This window comes from Carcharhinus amblyrhynchos, chromosome 15 (genome assembly GCF_965287045.1).
Source record: "Carcharhinus amblyrhynchos chromosome 15, sCarAmb.v2.hapA, whole genome shotgun sequence".
In the NCBI taxonomy this organism is placed as follows: domain Eukaryota; kingdom Metazoa; phylum Chordata; class Chondrichthyes; order Carcharhiniformes; family Carcharhinidae; genus Carcharhinus; species Carcharhinus amblyrhynchos.
The window spans coordinates 27,999,998-28,019,793 of NC_137338.1; the positions used below are offsets into that span (position 1 = coordinate 27,999,998).

Here is a 19,796-nt window from a genome sequence, read left to right on the forward strand (position 1 = left end):
TCCATTTTTTTAAACAACAGATCATTTCCATTTAAACAGTAGCTCAAGTTCTTGCCACAACTCATACACAAGTTTGTTGAGAACTTTTATTGGGGTAAATGAGTTACATTTAGTTGATACTGTATGATTTAAATAGCATAAGCTCAGAAAACACGACCCAGTGTGAACTGTGCGGATCAAAGTACATTGTACAGGAGCTCCGGCTCTTGCACCCCACCAACCCTGTACCTAGCTACTTCTACTTGGCATTAGAGTTCAATGCTCAGTCATAGAAATTTAGAAGCTGCCTTCTTCCATTTCCTTGCTATTTAATGCTGTATAGCAGCAGGAGTTTGATGAAGTGGACCAATATGAGGGTTCTCCATGTGTTTCATTATGTAATCTCCAAGGGAAGAATGACACTTCATTAAATGAGGTTTACTAACTACTAACTTACAGAAATTTATTGTTCCATTGTGAAAATACACAAATACTTAAGCTAAGAGAAATGTAACCCTGCCAATAGAGAGAAATTGCTGATATGTAAACAGACTGCTCAAAGTGACAAGGAGAACAATGAACACACCATAGTAGCTTAGCAGTGCACTCTGACAGTGATTTACAATTCAGTAAACATGACATTTGGCTATATATTGTCTGATTTGGCTTGGGAGATCCATACTTTTAACACAAACAACATTAAAAGTCTGTCAGACTTTGACACTTCAATGTTCCTACAAAGCACATGTGCACTGTTGATTTGGTTGTGACAAATTACATTATTTTAACAAAGCTCACAGCAGTATTTCTAGCAACTTAATCCCTCTCTAAGGCAAAATTATATTTTGATATTTAAGAGTGGCCACTACAAAGTCTAATTGGAGCACCAAATTTTCTCTGCAGCAGCAGTGGGTATATGTGATTTTTACCATTCTTCCCCCTCAGTATAATGTTTAGAAAGACTCAAACTTGTCAATTGCTTTCCTAGGATGCATGAAGAAGAAATGGAAGAATAGTCATCTCTCAAATATATCTAGCATGCTTCCAATGTGGTATCCAAAAAATAGAAGCCTAGGCTACCAGGTATTGTATGGCCCAGGGACATCAATGGAAAATGGAGAATATTCTATCCTCTTTAATTGGCTTCAACTGTTGACTATTTAAAAATGTACCCATTTGCACACAACTTTAAAATAAAAGTTTAGCGTAAGTTCTGATTAAAAAGTGGTTGTATCCCTTTAACCAAGTTACTATGTTAATTCCATTACATGATAAATGGGATTGCATGTTTTACTCTGCCAACATTTTTGAAAAATGTGTTTTCAGTTAAATTAAAATGATTTCAAATATTCTGGCAACATTTGTAATATGTGAACTATTAATGTTCTTAAAAGTAGGCTGAGAAATTCTCAGACACAGAACAAGTCAATCCTCTGCTTCACAAAAGCAGATCGAAATGTCAACTTCTGAGTGAAATTTTAACTTTTTTGATTATTGTCTCAAATGTGTAAAGTAGTCAGATTAGAACATGCAACTGCCCACTGAAGTGCTTATGACATTCATGAGCAAAAGGGAAAAAAAACCTTACACAGCAGAACATGTGCTGGTTTTAAAGTTTCAAATTGCATTCTTAAAAATGCAGCTTCCAGTTCTAAAAACTCCCAGAGTCTTTTCTGCTCAATTTGTTCCTCAATAAGATATGACATTTTTTAGCTTATGTAAATTATACTAGTTACATTTCAATTAATCTATTTTTACAGACAATATTATGCAACCAAACTAGAATAACAATATCATTATTTTGACAACAAAAGTGCACAAAGAGCTGAACAACACAACCAGCAATGGAGTGTTCACATTCTAAATAGTAATACTGTTTCTGTTAGTTAAGAGTGATTAACCAACTGTTGTAATAAAGTAGGGCAGCACATAACAACCATAACAACCAAATCAAGCCACACTGCAAAAGCCCAAGTACTCATGAGGCTTACAATTACTTGTATGCAATATAGGGCATTCACTGAGTTGCCACTATATTGACTTTCAAAAGGCTTCAGTGTTCCCATAAAAATATTTGAGGCTAAGGCCAATTTCCAAACAAGTATGGGAACACTGTGCCAATGTTTTGGTCTCTAAATGACCTTGTGTAATTAATAATTCCACAATTTATTTCCTGTAACCTTATACCTCAAAGTATAGAAGCATATGTACGTGTGTGACAGCAAATCTGTAAATTTAATGAGAACTCTGCAGACATGTGATGCCCTACATATGTCAGAAAAATGAGCAATGACCCCATCCTTCAACCCTTTAACTTGAGCAAAAAAACCCCTTAAAACTTCCTACTTAATACAGACAAGATAAAGTTCACTATGAATCAGCAGAAGGGATTCGACAAATCTTTAGCAACTTGTCAGGGCTTAGGACAGCGTATTCCATGAAATGGACCCCTTCAGCAATGAACGTGAAAGCAGAACTTCAGCAGTATGTTGCCAATGTTTATTTATGAATCAATGTTTCACAATAAATTGAACAACTGATTTTTAAGTGTTCAAGATGCTCATTAGTTATTAGACATTTAGAAATGTATTTGATGATCTAAGCCAAAGTCACATTTCATAATTTACAGTGTCTGTGAAAGCTCAAGATGGGGAGATGATGGCATAGTGGTAATGTCACTTGGCTAGTAATCCAGAGATCCAGGCTAGCTCTCTGGGGGCAGTAGTGGAATTTAAATTAATTAATCTGGAATGTAAAGCTAGTCTCAGTAATTGTAACCAGAAAACTATCATCGATTGTCGCAAAAATCCATCCAACTCCCTAATGTGACTTCCGGACCCGTAACTATGTGTCTTAACTACCCTTTGAAATGGTCAGCAAACCACTCAGTTCAAAAGCAATCAAGGATGGGCCACAAATAATGGTCTTACCAGTAATGTCCACATCCCACAAAAGAAGAAAAAAATGTCCTTATACAGATTTCCATTATGAAAAATGTAACTACACACAATAAGACTGCAGCTGCATTAATAGATGTCCAACAAAACAAGTGCAAAATAATAGTTTGCTATAAGAGCAATAAAACATTTCTGGCACATATATGAATATTTACTAATTCTATCCAGAGCCATAAATTATTAATCCCTTAATATTAATACATGTAGTGCTTTTATAGGTATCTAGGTGAATTAACAAAACTGATTTAGCCTATTAATTATTCACTGAATAATTTTTAGAATAAGACAGTGATCATTTTAGATATGTTACTTCTTATTAAGTTCAAAGTGCAAAGTGATTGTCATATTTCATTCTACCAAAAATGGTCATATTTATATTAATGGAAATCATAATATCAGAATCCAGTGCTGAAACAAAGTGAAAAATGAGGCTGGTTAAGATTAGTAAAATACTTCAAATTCTTGCCAAAATAAAGACATATATTAACAATGTATAGTTCCTCATAGTCTGTCTTCGCAAGTGAGAATTTTACTGGAAAACAGTTGGCATGTTTTGTAAACTTTGTAAGTTTTATTAATTTTATTTCTAGTTCTTCATTTTAAAAATGTTCTGTGGCGCATATACCACAAGCAGAATTTATGGGAAAATTAGTCACTTAAGTAATATGTTACACATTAGCTGAATGTGTGTAAAAAAAAGTTAATGTAAAAACTGAGGTCTTCCCTCATGTGCATATGTTATGAATAAGACTGTCTGACTTGTTCACTTTTTTCTATATAATCTCTACAGTGCAGGAGGCGGCCATCCGGCCCATAGAGTCTGCATCAACTCTCCAAAACAGCATCTTGCCCAAGCCCACCCCATATATTTACCATGGTTAATCCATATAACCCACACATCTTGAGACACTAAGGAGTAATTTAGAATGGCCAATCCACCTAACTACATATCTTTGGACTGTGGGGGAAAACCCACACCCACACATTTTTTGGATGTATTCTCTGCATCTAATGTGTAGGTCTTTGTTTTATTTTTGCATTAAATATCATAAGTTTATTCCATCTGAGCTTTTGAAATCTAATTTAGATGATGTAACCACCTAACCTAGGAATCAGTGTTGTACTCCATTAGTTACAAGCATGAGTGCAGTCATATGTTTTCTTAATTGTACAGGATTACAATTGACATTAAAAATAAAATCAGCTGAACTTCTCAAGTGAGTTAACAAAATGTTTCTTGGGGGGTTAATTTTAGAAGCAGTTTGATGCTGTAAATCTCTATTCTTGAAACAAAACTCAAAATATAAAATTTCTTAAATTACTGATAAGTAAACACAAATAGGGTTTTGTACAATGACAAGTTGTTCATCATTTATATTTTCAACTGAAAATCAACAATGACTATTTGAACTGGCCTTTGCCAAACTTTGCTGTTCTTTAGAGATAAACGTTTCACTACCAAAATGTAAACTATCATTGCCTGTTTGTGAAAAGCATCCAGTGTATAATGGGACTAAACGTAAAATCTGCTGAGAACTCAAAAGTGCAATAAAGCTACCAAGATGTTAAGATAGCAACATAAGGAGACAATACTTTTATTCTTTAATTATTGAAAAGGTTTCACTCTTTCCTGCTCCTCTGTACACATGTATCCTGATTGGATAAAACAAGACAGCCATAACAAGGACTTTCAAAATGGAGTAAATTTTTTTTTAAGTTACAAAGCCAATGCTCAGAGTAGACTAGGTGGACCCAAATCCATCTCCTCATTTGCTCCAAAAACCAAATACAAATTGAATCCAATTCATGATTCCTATAAGAGAGACATACAAGATCCAAGCTGACAAGAAAAAGCATTGCACCCCAACTTGAGTTTGACCTTAGTTATTTACAACTGTTGTGTCATTATAGGTTGTGTCATTATAGGTCCACCCTCTAGTATCTCAGTTCTGATGCGTTAATTGGTGAACTGGCTGATGTGAGAAATCTGTCTTCTAAGGGAAGCCCAGTCAGGGTAAGTCAGCAGAGGCAGAAGTTCAACTCCCTATCCAATTTGTGAATGAACTTTAATGCAGAGGAGTGTATTAAACGTAAATACATTCGTTTATTCATATGGTAAGGACTCACTAAATCATGAATTCCTCTCATGTGCTGTAAAGGGTCAGAGGCCTCATTTTATCAATTGTGATACCTGAATTATTGACTAGAAAGATTTTTCTGAACTGGTTTACAGTAGCTTATGGCACTCCATTTTGGCTTGGGACCTTATTTTTAAAATTTTACATCTAATATGTTGGAATCAAGCACTGGGCAAAATGATTAACTTGACTTAATGAAATGTACGAAATGGAATTGAAGATTATATTGATAGAATTAGATGATGAAAGACGGGTGGAGGTTTGAGTGGAGCATAAATGCTGGCATAGAGTGGGTGGCTGAAAAGCCTGTTTCTATGTTGTGTATGTATGTATCTGAACATAATCCAACGCACATACTCAGTCCAAAATGTACGTTCTTTTCCCCCACTTGAAGGTGGTTACCAAAAATACAGTTTGGCTTCTGTAATTTTCCTCTAGAAAAACTTGTGACACCCTCATGACCAAATTAGTTAAGTTCAGAACCACCGGTCACAGTTTGGGATGGCAAGTTCAAAACTTGCCTTAATATAATGTTTACCATTACATAGTCTGAAAAATTGAAATTGGAATGTAGAGATGATAGAGCTATAACATTAACAAATGGAGGACACATCTACAAATGTAATTCCATGTTTTTAAATGTCACGTATAAAACAGTACACAAAATATGTTCCATGGATACTGCATCGAATAGTGCAGCATTCCTAGACAGCTTTTGCAGGTACTTGATAAAGTTGCCATATGTGGCTTTTTAATGTACAGAAATACACATATATATTACCCTATGTTTCATCAAAAAGTTGAAGATCCAGACGAACAACTATCTCACCAGTAGGGACTTCGTGCAGTAGAAGTCGCTTTGTAACAGGACCTTTAGAGCCTTGATCTTTTTTGATATCGGCAACACGAATTTCTGTACGCCCCAAAAAATCTGAGGGTGAGGGAACACAAAAGGACATACTACTGTAAAGTCTCATATTGAACCAGAAAAGAAAAAGAACAAACTTGTAGTTAAACAGAACGTTACATCCAGTGAAATCTTTTTGAACTGCCATCTCTATTGTAATGGAGGAAATGCAACAGCCAGTTTAAGCATAGCGAGGTCTCACAAACCACAATGCGCTAATGACCTGATAATAGGACTCCTAGTGATGTTGGTTGATGGGTGAATATTGGACAGGACATCAACCTGGGTTCGATTCCTGGCTTGGGTCACTGTCTGTATGGAATTTGCACGTTCTTCTTGTGTCTTGCGTGGATTTCCTCTCACAGTCTGAAAGATGTGCAAGTTAGGTGCATGCTAAATTCTCCTTTGGTGTACCAAACAGACTCAGGAGTGTGGCGACTAGGGGATTTTCACAGTAACTTTATTGCAGTGTTAATGTAAGCCTACTTGTGTCTCTGAGTCTGCGTGGGTTTCTTCACGGTGCTCCAGTTTCTTCTCAGAGTCCGAAAGATGTGCTGGTTAGGTGCATTTACTATGCTGAATTCTCTCTGAGTATACCCAAATAGGCACCAGAGTGTGGCGACTAGGGGATTTTCACAGTAACTTCATTGCTGTTAATATAAGCCTACTTGTGATACTAATAAATAAACTTCAATCGCCTCATCTGGATATATATTTGTGTGTATTTATATATTTGATACAAATTGCAAAAGTTGAAGCTCCAGCACAGACCCTGTGGGTCTTCACTTGTCACAATCAATCCTTTCACCACCAATGAACAGTGGCTGCCATCTGTACCACCTAAAAGATGAACTGCAGGAGTAACATTCCTTAGGCAGCACCTACCAAACCTACAATCACTATCATTTAGAAGGACAAGAACAGCAGATACCTGGGAATATCACCACCTGCAAGTTTCCGTTCAAGTCACTCATTACTGTAACTTGGAAATGTATCACCAGTCTTCCACTGTTACAGTCAAAATCCTGGGATTCCCTTCCTAACAGCACTTTGGGAGTATCTACTCCCTTCAGAGATTGCAGTGGTTCAAGAAGGCAGCTCACCACAACCTTTTGAGGGTAACTAGGAATGAGCAATACATACTGGCAAAGCCAGAGATGCCCACATCCCATAAATGAATGATTAAAAAAGCTTGCCAATCAGAGATTTCCTGCCAGCTAGCCCATCTTCTATCCATGTTACCTGCAACACCATGAGCTTTTATTTTCTGTAATAACCTTTAGGCACCTTTTCAAATATTTTCTGGAAATCCCAAGTCCAGTACATCTACAGGCTTCCCTTTATCCAGAGTGCACGCTACTCCAACAAAGAACTCCAATAAACTGGTTAAACATGCTTCCCCTTTTACAAACCCATACTGATTATGCCTGATTACTTGAGTTTTTGTATGAGCCCAGTTATAAACTTTTTAATGATTGATTCTAGCACCTTCCCCACAACAGATTTCAAGCTAATTGGCCTATAGTTTCTTGATTTCTGCCTCCTTCCTTTCTTGAATAGAGTGGTTCTACTTGCTCTTCTCCAGTCTGATGGAATATTTGCTGCATCTAGGAAATTTTGGAAAATTAACATGAACACATTTACTACTTTCTATAGGGTAGACATCTATTACATCAACACATCTACCTACTACGGGGCAGCATATTGGCACAGTGGTTAGCACTGCTGCCTCACAGCACCAGGGTCCCAGGTTCAATTCCAGCCTCAGGTCATTGTGTGGAGTTTGCACTTTCTCCCTGTGTCTGCATGAGTTTCCTCTGGGTGCTCCAGTTTCCTCCCACAGTCCAAAGATGTGCAGATTAGGTTGATTGGCCATGTTAAATTGACCGGAGGTAGATTAGCAGGGTAAATGAGGGTTAAAGGAATAGGGCATGGATGGGATTGTGGTAGGTGCAGACACGATGATCCTTTACAGTAGAGATTCTATGCTTCTATTTCGTTTGCCACCTCTTTTAAGACTGTCGGATGAAGTCCAGCAGGATGCAGAGGCTTTCAGCCCAAAGCTCCATCAGTTTGCTCAGTACAGCTACCCTATTAGGAACAAAGAAGATAGGAGCAGGAGGAGGCCAAATGGCCCTTCGAGCCTCCCTCACCATTCATCATGATCATTGCTGATCATCTAACTCAGTAGCCGGACCCTGCTTTCTCCCCATAACCTTTGATCCCATTCGCCCCAAGTGCTATATCTAGCCATCTCTTGAATACATTCAATGTTTTGGCATCAACTACTTCCTGTGGTAATGAATTCCACAGGCTCACCACTCTTTGGGCGAAATGTCTCCTCATCTCCATCCTAAACAGTCTACCCTGTATCCTTAGATACCCCACCATGAGGAAAATCCTTCCTATCTAGACCTGTTAGAACTCTAAGTCTCTGTCAGTCCCACCAATCCCAGAATCAGCCTAGTAAACCTTTGCTACACTACCTCAAGAGTGGGAACATCCTTCCTCGGAAAAGGAGACCAAAACTGCACATAGTATTCCAGGTGTAGCCTCACCAAGGCCCTGTATAATTGCAACAACACATCCCTGCTTCTGTATTCAAAACCTCTTGCAATGAAGGCCAACATACCATTTGCCTTCTTTACTGCCTGCTGCACTTGCATGCTTACCTTCAGCAACTAGTGCACAAGAACACCCAGATCCTGCTACACATGCCCCGCTCCCAATTTACAGCCATTCAAGTAGTAATCTGCCTTCTTGCTTTTGCTTCCAATGTGAATAACCTCACATTTATCCAAATTATACTGCATCTACCATTGATTTGCCTACTCACCTAACCAGTCCAGATCATGCTGAAGGATGTCTGCATTCTCATCACAGTTCACTCTCTCACTCAACTTGGTATCATCTGCAAACTTTGAGATATCATATTTTGTTCCATCAAATCATCAATATATATTTTGAATAGCTAGGGTCCCAACAACCTGTGGCACCCCACTAGTTACTGCCTGCCAATTTGAAAAGCACCCATTAATTCATACTCTTTGCTTCCTCTCTATCTCAATACACTTCCCCCAGTCCCATGCACTTTAATCTTGCACAATAATCTTACGCGGAACTTTGTCAAAAGCTTTCTGAAAGTCCAAATATACCACATCGACTGGCTCCCCCTTGTCAACTCTGCTAGTTACATTTTCAAAGAATTCCAACAGATTTGTCAAGCATGATTTCCCCTTCATAAATCCATGCTATAAAGTCCTTGATAATGGATTTGAGAATTTTCCCCAGTACTGATGTTAGGCTTACTGGTCTATAATTCTCTGTTTTCTCTTTATCTCAATCAAAAATTGATTTTAATTTCACCATGCTCCTCTCTACCTTCCGTCTGCTGCTTTACAGCTATTACTAGAATTTTTCTTGTCTCATCTATAGTGAAGACAAAAGCAAAATGTTTGTTCATTTCATGGGCATTTCATTATTATCTACTATTAACTCCCCATTCTCACTCTCCAGAAGACTAACACCGACTTTACCTACTCTTTTTTTTCTGCTTAATAACTTGTAGAAACTTTTACAATCCATTTGTACATTTTTGGCTTGCTTCTCTCAAACTCTCATTCTCAATTCTTTCCTCCTTTTAGTCATTCTCTGCCGTTCTTTATACTCTAACCAATCATCTACTTGCCATTCATCTTTTCAATCACATGTTGTTTCCTTAGGTTTGATGAGTCCCTTAATTTTAGTTAACCAACGATGGCAAGTCTGCCTCTTAAAATTGTTTCCTTATAGTAGGAATATGCTTAGTCTGAATATTCTGAGATATCTACTTAAAGATCTACCATTGTTTCTCCATTGACCTAGCCTTGTTTCCTCGTTCAATTCTGCTGGCTTAATGTTTTTGCCCACATGGATCCCCTTATGCTGTTCCAGATGAGCTATCCAGATAGTTCCAGATGACCCATCTGGACTCAAAACATCAGTTCTTTTCTCTTCTTACAGATGCTGCTAGACCTGCTGAGGTTTTCCAGTATTTTCTCTTTTGTTTTCAGATTCCAGCATCTGCAGTAATTTGCTTTTATCCGTAGTTTAAACTGTTCATGCTATTATCAGCTGAGGCTCACTTAGTAAATTTCTCCCCTTTTGAATCAGAAGATTGCGGGTTCAAGTCCCACACCAAGGATTTGAGCACTAACACCTAGGCTGACATGCCACTGCAGTACTGAGTGAGGACTGCATTATCAGAGCTAATGTAATTCAAATGAGACATTAAACTGGGATCTCGCCTGTTTCCCGAGGTAAAGGTAGAAGATTCAACGTTAATACTACGAAGAAGGGTGGGAATTGCATCCTGGATGCCTGGGCTAATATTTATCCCTCAATCCCATTTGTGGTATTGAGTTATTGCAGGTTGTGGGAGGGTGCAGTGCACAGATAGGACTGTGCAGTAGTGTGTGTATCTACTACTGCAGGCCATTCATCCCACCTGCACTGACTGTCCAACACAGCATCCCACACAGAGTCTATCCTCATAATCCTTCATATGTACCTCACTAATCCCCCTAACCTACACATCCTAGGACACTAAGGGGCAATTTAGCATGGCCAATTAACCTAACCTGTACATCTTTGGACCATAGGTTGCTGTATTTCTTGCATTATAAGAATAACTGCACTGCTATAGTACTGCATCGGCTGTAAATTATTTGGAACATTCTGAGGCAATGAAAGACACTATGTAAATCCAAGTACTTTCTTTGCCTTCATGTTGCTTTAATACTGCGCTCAATAATTGATTAGTTCAAAAGTAGGAAAGCACAAACTGGGGCATGCATCTATTGTTTGCACTGATTCAGGTAAATGTACATTTATTAGAGAAATCAGAACCCAATTGTGTCTTAGAACAGGGAATGTTGGGCTATGTCCTATGAACATAAGAATCAGGAACACGAGGAGGCCATCTGGCCCCTCGAGCCTGCTCCACTGTTCAATAAGATCATGGCTGATCATTTTGTGAACTCAGCTCCACTTACCATAACCCTTAATTCCTTTACTGTTCAAAAATCTATGACCGCTGTATTTAGTGTGAATCAAAGCCAGCAGATGAAGTGCTGGATTATCATTATGGTAAAGAAAGCAGGTACATTTCTGCCTAATGAATATTAGTAGGGTTTTCATGGTCTGACTGGAGGCTGGAAAGGCCTTGGTACACATGTAAATAAACATACCATCGGACAATCCCTCACGACCGTCGTTATGCTGGGCGAGTTACCAATTCAGCAATGAAAATAGTAGCCAACAATGGCTTCGATTCATCCATCTTGCAGTTTGTAACCATTTAATGTCTGATATAATTTTAATGATGATTTGTGGTTGGCAGGGAGATCTGGTTAGATTATTTTACTTGTGTACGTGCCAGCTTTAAGGGTTATAGCAAACAGTCCATTTTACATGTTCAAATTCACAGAAATTGAGTTAAGGGTACATGAACAGCAGGCTGAGGTGTAAGGGATTAGACTTGTGCTCGGCAAGAGATAGGACAATTCAACTGATATTGTGCTGTTGAGATTTCCGGAACACCGTCACGACTGGCCACATTTCTAAAACAGCCCTGCCCAGGGTTATGGCAATTGAGCTGACTGGGTCATGCTGAGTTGAAAATATTAAACTAGTGGGAGCAGTCCCAGATCACAAACAAAAAGAATCCACATCCAGATACCGATCTTGACAAGTGAAATACAATTAGATCTAGATTTCCAATTAGATAAGTAAATGAAAGTACATCATCCTTACCATCTGGTGAGAACTGATCACGCTCAAAGACAGTAATACACAGCACATCCTGTTCCAAGTCTTTAATAAAGAACTGACAGTTGGAATTCCATTTGGGGTTCAAAGTGTCTTGAATGGTTTTTGTGATATGACATTGCGAACCCATGGTCACTTCACAATAAGGATTACTCTTTCCTAAAATGGAGATGAATAAAGAAAATTAGGCTTTAATGGAACATATAAAACAGTCACCACCTCCTGTCAGTTAAGCAGAGCGTTGATTATCAGAGACCTCTCCATCCTCCCCCATTTCCCCTTTCGAAAATTGATCACATCTTTGACAAAGCTGAAATATTAACTCTGATACTGTGGAGAGGGAGAAACAACAAACTTTGAGTATTTCCATTATTTTCTGTGTTTTTCAAAATATATATACATACAAGTTCATCTGTTTTGGGTTACCTTACCAATACTTACAGTGAACATCTGCCAGAAGTAGGGTTGGTTTAGTTCAGTTGGCTGGACAGCTGGTTCAATTCCCATAATGGTTGAGGATATTCATGAAGACTTTTTCAATGGCGTAGTTTCCCACCCCAAAGAGTTGACAGACTTCTGCCCCTCATTTGGGCAAATGTCGCACCTCAGAGATATGCCAATCAATTGAATTAGCCAACAGCTCTGCAGTCTCAGCACCTCTATTGGCCAGGTCTCGGACTACAAGCAATTCCTAGATTCTAAGTTTTGGATCCACCATCAGGTAAGTACAGTGCTCCTCACAGCAGGATGTAGAGAAGAGGCCCAGGGCATCGGGCAGAGAGGGTTGTGGGGTCTTAATGAAGAGGCCTTCCCCACATAAAATTACAGACAGGACAGGCCACCCAGGAAATTTCACAGGTTGTTTCCCCAACTGCCTGCAACCCATCAGCAGGACAGCGTAACATTCTGTCCTCAGTCTCTCAGCTCAGTCTTTTCATTCTAGTGAATCTTTGCTGATCTTCTGCAAGGCCTATATATATTGCTTCAGATGATGTCCAATGCATTTTCTTGCAACTATCTTCAAAATCCTACCTATCCTTTCCTTCTCATGCCTGCAGGGTCACCAAGCCTGTGGCCTTTTTCCAACCTTCACCTAGAGTTCCTCATCTGAAAGCTGACTCAGAGTCTTGGCTGTGAGAAAAGGGTCAACCTTGTTGGGTATTTTGACCACACACAGCTTTACCACTTTGATCATTCCCCCTCTGTTCCGTGGCTTTGCTGTGGTGTCTAGTTGCCATGTAGCAACAAGCTGAGGAGGAAATATCCTGCAATTAAACATTAGCTAGGCTGAAACCACCCCGATTACAGTGACTCTTTAACTGAAGGTATATCATAACAGCTGGAGAACCGACACAGACATTCACCGCCAGAAGTTACATTAATCTTTATTATTTGATATGATGGCTTTGTGGAATTGATGTTGTGTGTTTTGGTTGGAATTGTAAATAGTTTGAGTTACAAGACTGTCCTTTAAAGGAAGTTTGACTGAAAAAATATTATCCAATAATTTGCAAATAGTAAATATGCAAAACTCAAGTGAATTAACATACTGGTTAAAGAGATAAGAAATAAAGATAAAGTCTCCTCCTTCAGAACTCCTTTTTGAGCTGTGGTTCCATGCTAAGTTAGACTAGGTAACTGTTTAAAACTTGAATGTTGGTATGCTATTATTTCCAGAAATTGCATCATAGCATAGGCCTGACCTTCATCTGAACATACAGGTAGACTTCTGGCGTGGATTGCTGAGCAGTGATCAGGGTGGAAATTTCAGCCAGTTATTTTCTCCCCAACATAGGCGGCACAGTGGTTATTAGCACTGCTGCCTCACAGCGTCAGAGACCCGAGTTCAGTTCCCAGCTTAGATCACTGTGTGGAGTTTACACATTTTCCCTGTGTCTATGTGGGATTCTTCTGGGTGCTCCGGTTTCCTCCCACAGTCTGAAAGATGTGTTGGTTAGGTGCATTGGCCATGCTAAATTTTCCCTCGGTGTAACCCAAACAGGTGCTGGAGTGTGGCGCCTAGGGGATTTTCATAGTAACTTCACTGCAATGTTAATGTAATCTTACTTGTGACTAATAAATAAATAAACTTTAGAACTTTATTAAAGCGGTTCTGAGGCCAAGTACCATGTACCTATCAGTAATCCAGCTGAATTTAGCTGACAAAGCACAGACCAGATCCTGAATCTTCCTGCCCTACATGGATCACTCACTCCCTGGCTGTGCGAATGGAGAATCAGAAGATCCAATCTGTTAAAGCAAATCTGAGTGATCAACCCTCATTCATTAAATGGTTTGACCCTTCACTCTCAGCTGTGTTAATTAAATCCTAATTTGGTGTCAATTATTCAGTCAAAGTCACTGATATGTAAAGGGGCCACAGGTGGCACTATTTGTTGGTGGAGAATTGTATGTGGAGTTGGAGCAAAGAAATAAAGGTATTTATAAAGGTATGAAGAAGCAGAACTCGTGTCTCTTTTACTCTACAGCAACCAAGAGGCTCAAACAAGCTGCGAATGTAAAATTAAACCACTTTCTTTCAGTTCACGGCTGGCAAACATGCATGGCGATAGAGCAATATTATAATATAAAGTAAGGTAGTTCCACACTGAGAAACAAATCGTCATTACTGTTTGGGCTGAAATGTCCTCCGGGGATTGATACAGAACATGAGACAGACAGGAGACTGAGTAATTCTCACCATTGGATCGACATGCTTTCAGCTCAATGCCCTCCACTATATTCACCATTAGCCTTCCGATGCCTGTAGCCCTCTGAGATCGAACTGTGGGGAAGAAAATACAAATGGGACATGTCCTTGAATGTTTCTTGCCGTTGGGGAAACTCTTGCTGTGCATATCTGCACTGCTTCACTTACCCAAATAAGCTTTTTCTCGCTTCTTCTTTTCTGTTTCTATGTAGAGTTCTGAAGCAGCTTTTATTTTTTGTACCCAAGCTGTTCTGTAGAACGAGAAAGCAACGAATAGAATCAAATACAAATAATGTTGGAGGGTGGGGAGAGGGAGGGTGCTTTTCTTTTCTGTGACCAAGTTCAACTCTGGCCGGAAATAATGCATGAGAATTTGCTCTGTCTGTGAGTGACCTTTGAGAAATGAGTGCAGGCAGCCTCAATTCAATTTACATTGACAATGGGCTCACGCACAAAGCTGTCTTTAACTCAGCACCAGTTCACAGTGTCACCCTCGAAAGCCACAGATAAACTGGAGAAGTGCAGTGAGGGTGCTCATCTGAGGTTGGGGCTGAGGTATGTTATTGGTTCAATGCAGGAAAAGCTTTAAATTGCTTTTGGGAATGCCTATTCATGACACTAGGTACCTGACATGGAAAGGTTCCAGTCCCCAACATTATCACCTCATACCTCGATAAGCACAATAAACCTAAAATGTATGTTTGCCGACAAGGATGTTACACTGATATATCAAATAATCTAAGATAATGAAATAGAAAAGGCTGCAAATACATTGCACAGGCTGCACAGTGGTTGGCACTGTTGCTTCACAGTGCCAGGGACCCAGCTTGCGTCACTGTCTGGGTCGAGTCTGCACATTCTCCCCGTGTCCGCGTGGGTTTTCTCCAGGTGCTCTGGTTTCTTCCCACACTTCAAAGATGTGCGGGTTAGGTGGATTGGCCATGCTAAATTGCCCCTTAGTGTCAGGAGGACTAGGGTTAATACATGGGGCTACAGGGATCGGGACTGGCTGGGATTGTGGTTGGTGAAGATTCAATGGGCCGAATAGCCTCCTTCTGCACTGTAAGGATTGCAGGATATGCTGAAATGGTAACATATAGTTCTCACGTTGCTGACTGACCCCCAGTTACAAAGCTCCAGTATTTCAGATTTGCAATTTTCTTTTCAGGGTTATCTTTAGTCATAGAGCTTTACAGCACAGAAGAAGGCCCACTGGACATCAAGCATTCTAATTCTAATTCAATTTTTCAGCACTTGGTCCGTAGCCTTGTATACTATCTCAAGCTTCTGAAATGTTGAGAGGGTTTCCCCACTCCTCTTCCCCTTCCCCCCTCATAACCCCCAACCTTTCAGGCAGTGAGATTCCCACCATCCTTTGAATGAAACAGTTTATCCTCAAATCCCCTTTAAACTCCCTGCCTCTTGCTTTATATTGCATTATAGAAATCCATTCCAGTTTCTTACAAATCATTCAAAGTTCTACTTTCAAAAAAATTGACTGGATACGTAATCACTACTCTCAGACATTATTGGAGGACAGTTTGCAAGATATCTTGTTCAATGTGTTCCTGCTATTTTGCCAAAACCTCTAGCTAATCTGCATTATTTTCAAATTTGTACCCCAGAGGAATTCCAGCAGCCCAGTAATTAACACATCAACTTTCTACTCACAGGGTGGATGTACTTATATCAGTGTAATGTCAGAAATCTCTCGATGTGTTTGAGTAAACAAATCACTGTGCTCACCATAGGTTATTTCGATAGAAATTGCCAGCAAATGTGATCGGGTTCATTGTTGCATAATTGTAAAACACTCATCAAAAATAGATCAGTGAATAACCCGAGTATCATCGTTCAATAATGCTAAATTGTCAGGTGGCGGCTTAAATAGTGATTTATAGTTAAGTCTGCTCTGTAGCCTTGGGATGGTGTAATAATGTGCTGAATAAACATGTGGAAAATCAGTCATACCATCCTTACTGTTGGACCATATCATTTGTCACTCAGTTTTACACAATCACTTTGTGTGCAATATTATCTGGGTCCCAAACAAATTAATATAAATCAAATGTACTCCCTTCTTGCTAAGCACTCAACTGAAGCTATAAATTGAAAGAGCTCCCAGAGGAAATGAAACACCTCGAGAATCTTCCTCGCATGCTAATTGGGAGATTTTCCCCTCAGTAAAACATGCTGGGTTTAGGAATCACAGACATCTATGATACAAAAGGGGGCTAAATCCACTGCACTGCTCACTGAAACAGCTAGCTAGCAAATCTCAATCTGCTGCTTGTCCCCATATGTTATTCAATTCTTAATTTTGAAATATATATACATTCCTTTTCAAAACCTATTTTGCATTCTGCTCCCAGTACTATTTTCAGTAGGACATTCCACACCCTAACAACCTTCTGCAAACATTAGTCTTTTCCTCTCTTACTGATTTATGCCTTCTCTAGTTACCGAGCGGCATGTTGGCACAGTGGTTAGCACTGCTGTTTCACAGCGCCAGGGACTCAGGTTCAATTCCAGCCTTTGGTCACTGTCTGTGTGGAGTCTGCACATTCTCCCTATGTCTGTGCGGGTTTCCTTCAGACGCTTCAGTTTCCTCCCATAGTCCAAAGATGTGCACATTAGGTTGATTGGCCAAGCTAAATTGCTTCTTAGTGTTAGGGCAATTAGTAGGGTAAATACAGGGGGTTAACCAGATAGGGCCTGGGTGGGATTGTTGTTGCTACAGGTTTGATGGGCTGATGGCCTCTTTTTGCACTGTGGAGATTCTATGATTGGAAGACCAAAGGTAATTGCTCTTTCCTGATTTGCCCTTTCAAAACTCTTCATGCTTTCGACGACCTCTATAAAACTGGGGAGGAAAGCCATGCTGACAAGAGAGAATGTGCAAACTCCACGCAGTCACCCAAGGTTGGAATCAAACCTGGGTTACTGGTGCAGTGAGGCAACAGTGCTAACCACTGTGCCACCCACTGTATTAAACGTGTAAGGAAATGAGAGAGACACGAGGAACTGATATACGGATTTATAATCACCGATAAAATCCAGAGTTCTATGAATAAGATCTGCTGCAATGTAAAATAATCTAGGCTGGCTTGAAGAAAATCAGCTGATCTGTCACTTCTGAAAAATGAATTCCTATTAGTATGCCAGCTTGAAAAGGGTGACAATGAAATGCATCAGAAGAAATCCACTCCTGGCAGTTTATAATAAAGTTCAAGTGTGTTTTGTATACGTGTTTACGAATTTGCTCCATCTTGCCAAGGTGGAAATCTCCCCCACCCTGCCTAAGTGTTAGGAAACAACAAGACCGGGAGTTGTTCCCTCCTACCTCTCATTGATGCTCTCAGCACGAAGTGTGTACACCCTGTCGATATGGGAGATATGGAAAATAGGCTCATCACCAGAAGGGTCTGTAGGTAATTTCACTAATACCTCATTCAGAAAGATAGGCTGCAGAAATAAAAAGGGTGTAAGCACGCACAACATGAAACCACTTGGCAGCAGCAGTGTTCTTGCATAGGTTAATAATAGACAACATTCAACCACAGTACATAACTCTTAAACCTGCAGTATCCTCAGTGGCAATGTTTTACATACTTGGTTAATGTGCAGGTTCAGTCGGCAGTTAGGAAGGCAAATGCAATGTTAGCATTCATGTAGAGAGAGCTACAATACAAGGGCAGGGATGTACTAATGAGGCTGTATAAAGCTCTGGTCAGACCCCATTTGGAATACTGTGAGCAGTTTTGGGCCCCACATCTAAGGAACAATGTGCTGCCTTGGAAAGGGTCGAGAGAGGGTTCAGAAGAGTGATCCCTGGAATGAAGTGCTCATCATATCAGTACGGTTGAGAACTCTAGTTCTGTACTTGTTGGAGTTTAGGGGGAAGAGGGGGGATCTTATTGACACTTACAAGATACTGACAGGCCTGTGGACGTGGAGAGGACGTTTCTACTAGTAGGAAAAACTAGAACCAAAGGGCACAACTTCAGGCTAAAGGGATGATCCTTTAAAGCAGAGACAAGGAGGAATTTTTCAGCCAGAGTGGTGAATCTGTGGGACTCTCTGCCGCAGAAAGCTGTGGAGGCCAGGTCATTGAGCGTCCACCATTCAACAGAATCATGGCTGATCCTCAATCTCAGTGCCATGCTCCAGCGCTCTCCCAAAACCCACTGACATATTTTAACCTCAGTCTGCATATTCTTGCATATACAATTTAGAAGCAGCTAAGCTTTGCTGCACATCCTCCATCTTGATGTAAGGAATGTCTCTATTCTCCCACCTTACTAAAATGTATTTGCAGGACTTTTTGTTGTTGTAAATAAATGATGAAGCTCAAAAGATTTAGGAGCACAATGCCATTCTCTCTAATGCACTTTATCGAGGATTATTGGAAAACAAATCCTTGCTAATCTTCTCCTCATTAGCCATGGGACAGCACGGTGGCAAGGTAGTTAGCACCATTGCCTCACAGCGCCAGGGACCCGGGTTCGATTCCAAGCTTGGGTCACTGTCTTTGTGAAGTTTGCACGTTGTCCCCATGTCTACATGGGTTTCCTCTGGATGCTCTGGTTTCCTCCTACACTCCAAAGATGAGCAGGTTAGGTGCATTGGCCATGCTAAATTCTCCCTCAGTATACCTGAACAGGTACCTGGGTGTGATGACTAGGGGATTTTCACAGTAACTTTAACAGTAACACAGTGTTAATGGACTAATAAATAAACTTTAACTTTATGGTGAGAGCTGCAGACACCCATAGCCACAGACAAGAGAAGATAGTCTAGCACAAACCAGGAGTCGACCTTAAGGTATTTGTTTTTATACGTGGGATATGGGTGCTAATGGCTGGCCAGTATTTATTGCCCATCCTTAGTTGTCCTTGGAGGGTAGTTGAGAGTCAACCACATTGCTGTGGCTCTGGAGTCACATGTTGGCCAGACCAGGTAAGGACAGCAGATTTTCTTCCCTAAAGGACATTAGTGAACCAGATGGGTTTTTCTGACAATCGGCAATGGTTTCACAGTCATTGGTAGATTCTTAATTCCAGACTTTTTTTTTAATTCAAATTCCACCACCTGCCGTGGCAGGATTTGAACCCAGGTCCCCTGAACATTAGCTGAGTTTCTGGATTAATAGTCGAACAAAAATACCAGTAGGCCTTCATTAGTCTCTGTTGCTCAGTACAAAACTTTGAAGTGCTCCTCTATGAACCAAGGCTGCAAGCTACATTTTATTTTCTGTTTATCTGTAAGGAGGATTACAGCTTGATTGGAATGCTAAA

The 19,796-nt window shown here is 39.9% G+C and overlaps 1 protein-coding gene across 4 annotated transcripts in view; it reads right to left on the reverse strand.

Moving 5' to 3' along the window:
* itsn1 (intersectin 1 (SH3 domain protein)) overlaps window positions 1-19,796 on the reverse strand; it is a 198,043-nt gene continuing 178,247 nt past the window's right edge. For all 4 annotated transcript variants that reach the window (XM_080203673.1, XM_080203672.1, XM_080203671.1 and 1 more), the window contains 5 exons: window positions 17,843-17,964; window positions 14,668-14,750; window positions 14,491-14,574; window positions 11,775-11,948; window positions 1-6,005 (listed from right to left, as the gene is read on the reverse strand). In XM_080203673.1, coding sequence (XP_080059799.1) covers window positions 5,857-6,005; window positions 11,775-11,948; window positions 14,491-14,574; window positions 14,668-14,750; window positions 17,843-17,964 — 612 coding nt within the window. In that variant the 3' untranslated portion in view covers window positions 1-5,856. The remainder of the gene's footprint in view (window positions 6,006-11,774; window positions 11,949-14,490; window positions 14,575-14,667; window positions 14,751-17,842; window positions 17,965-19,796) is intronic.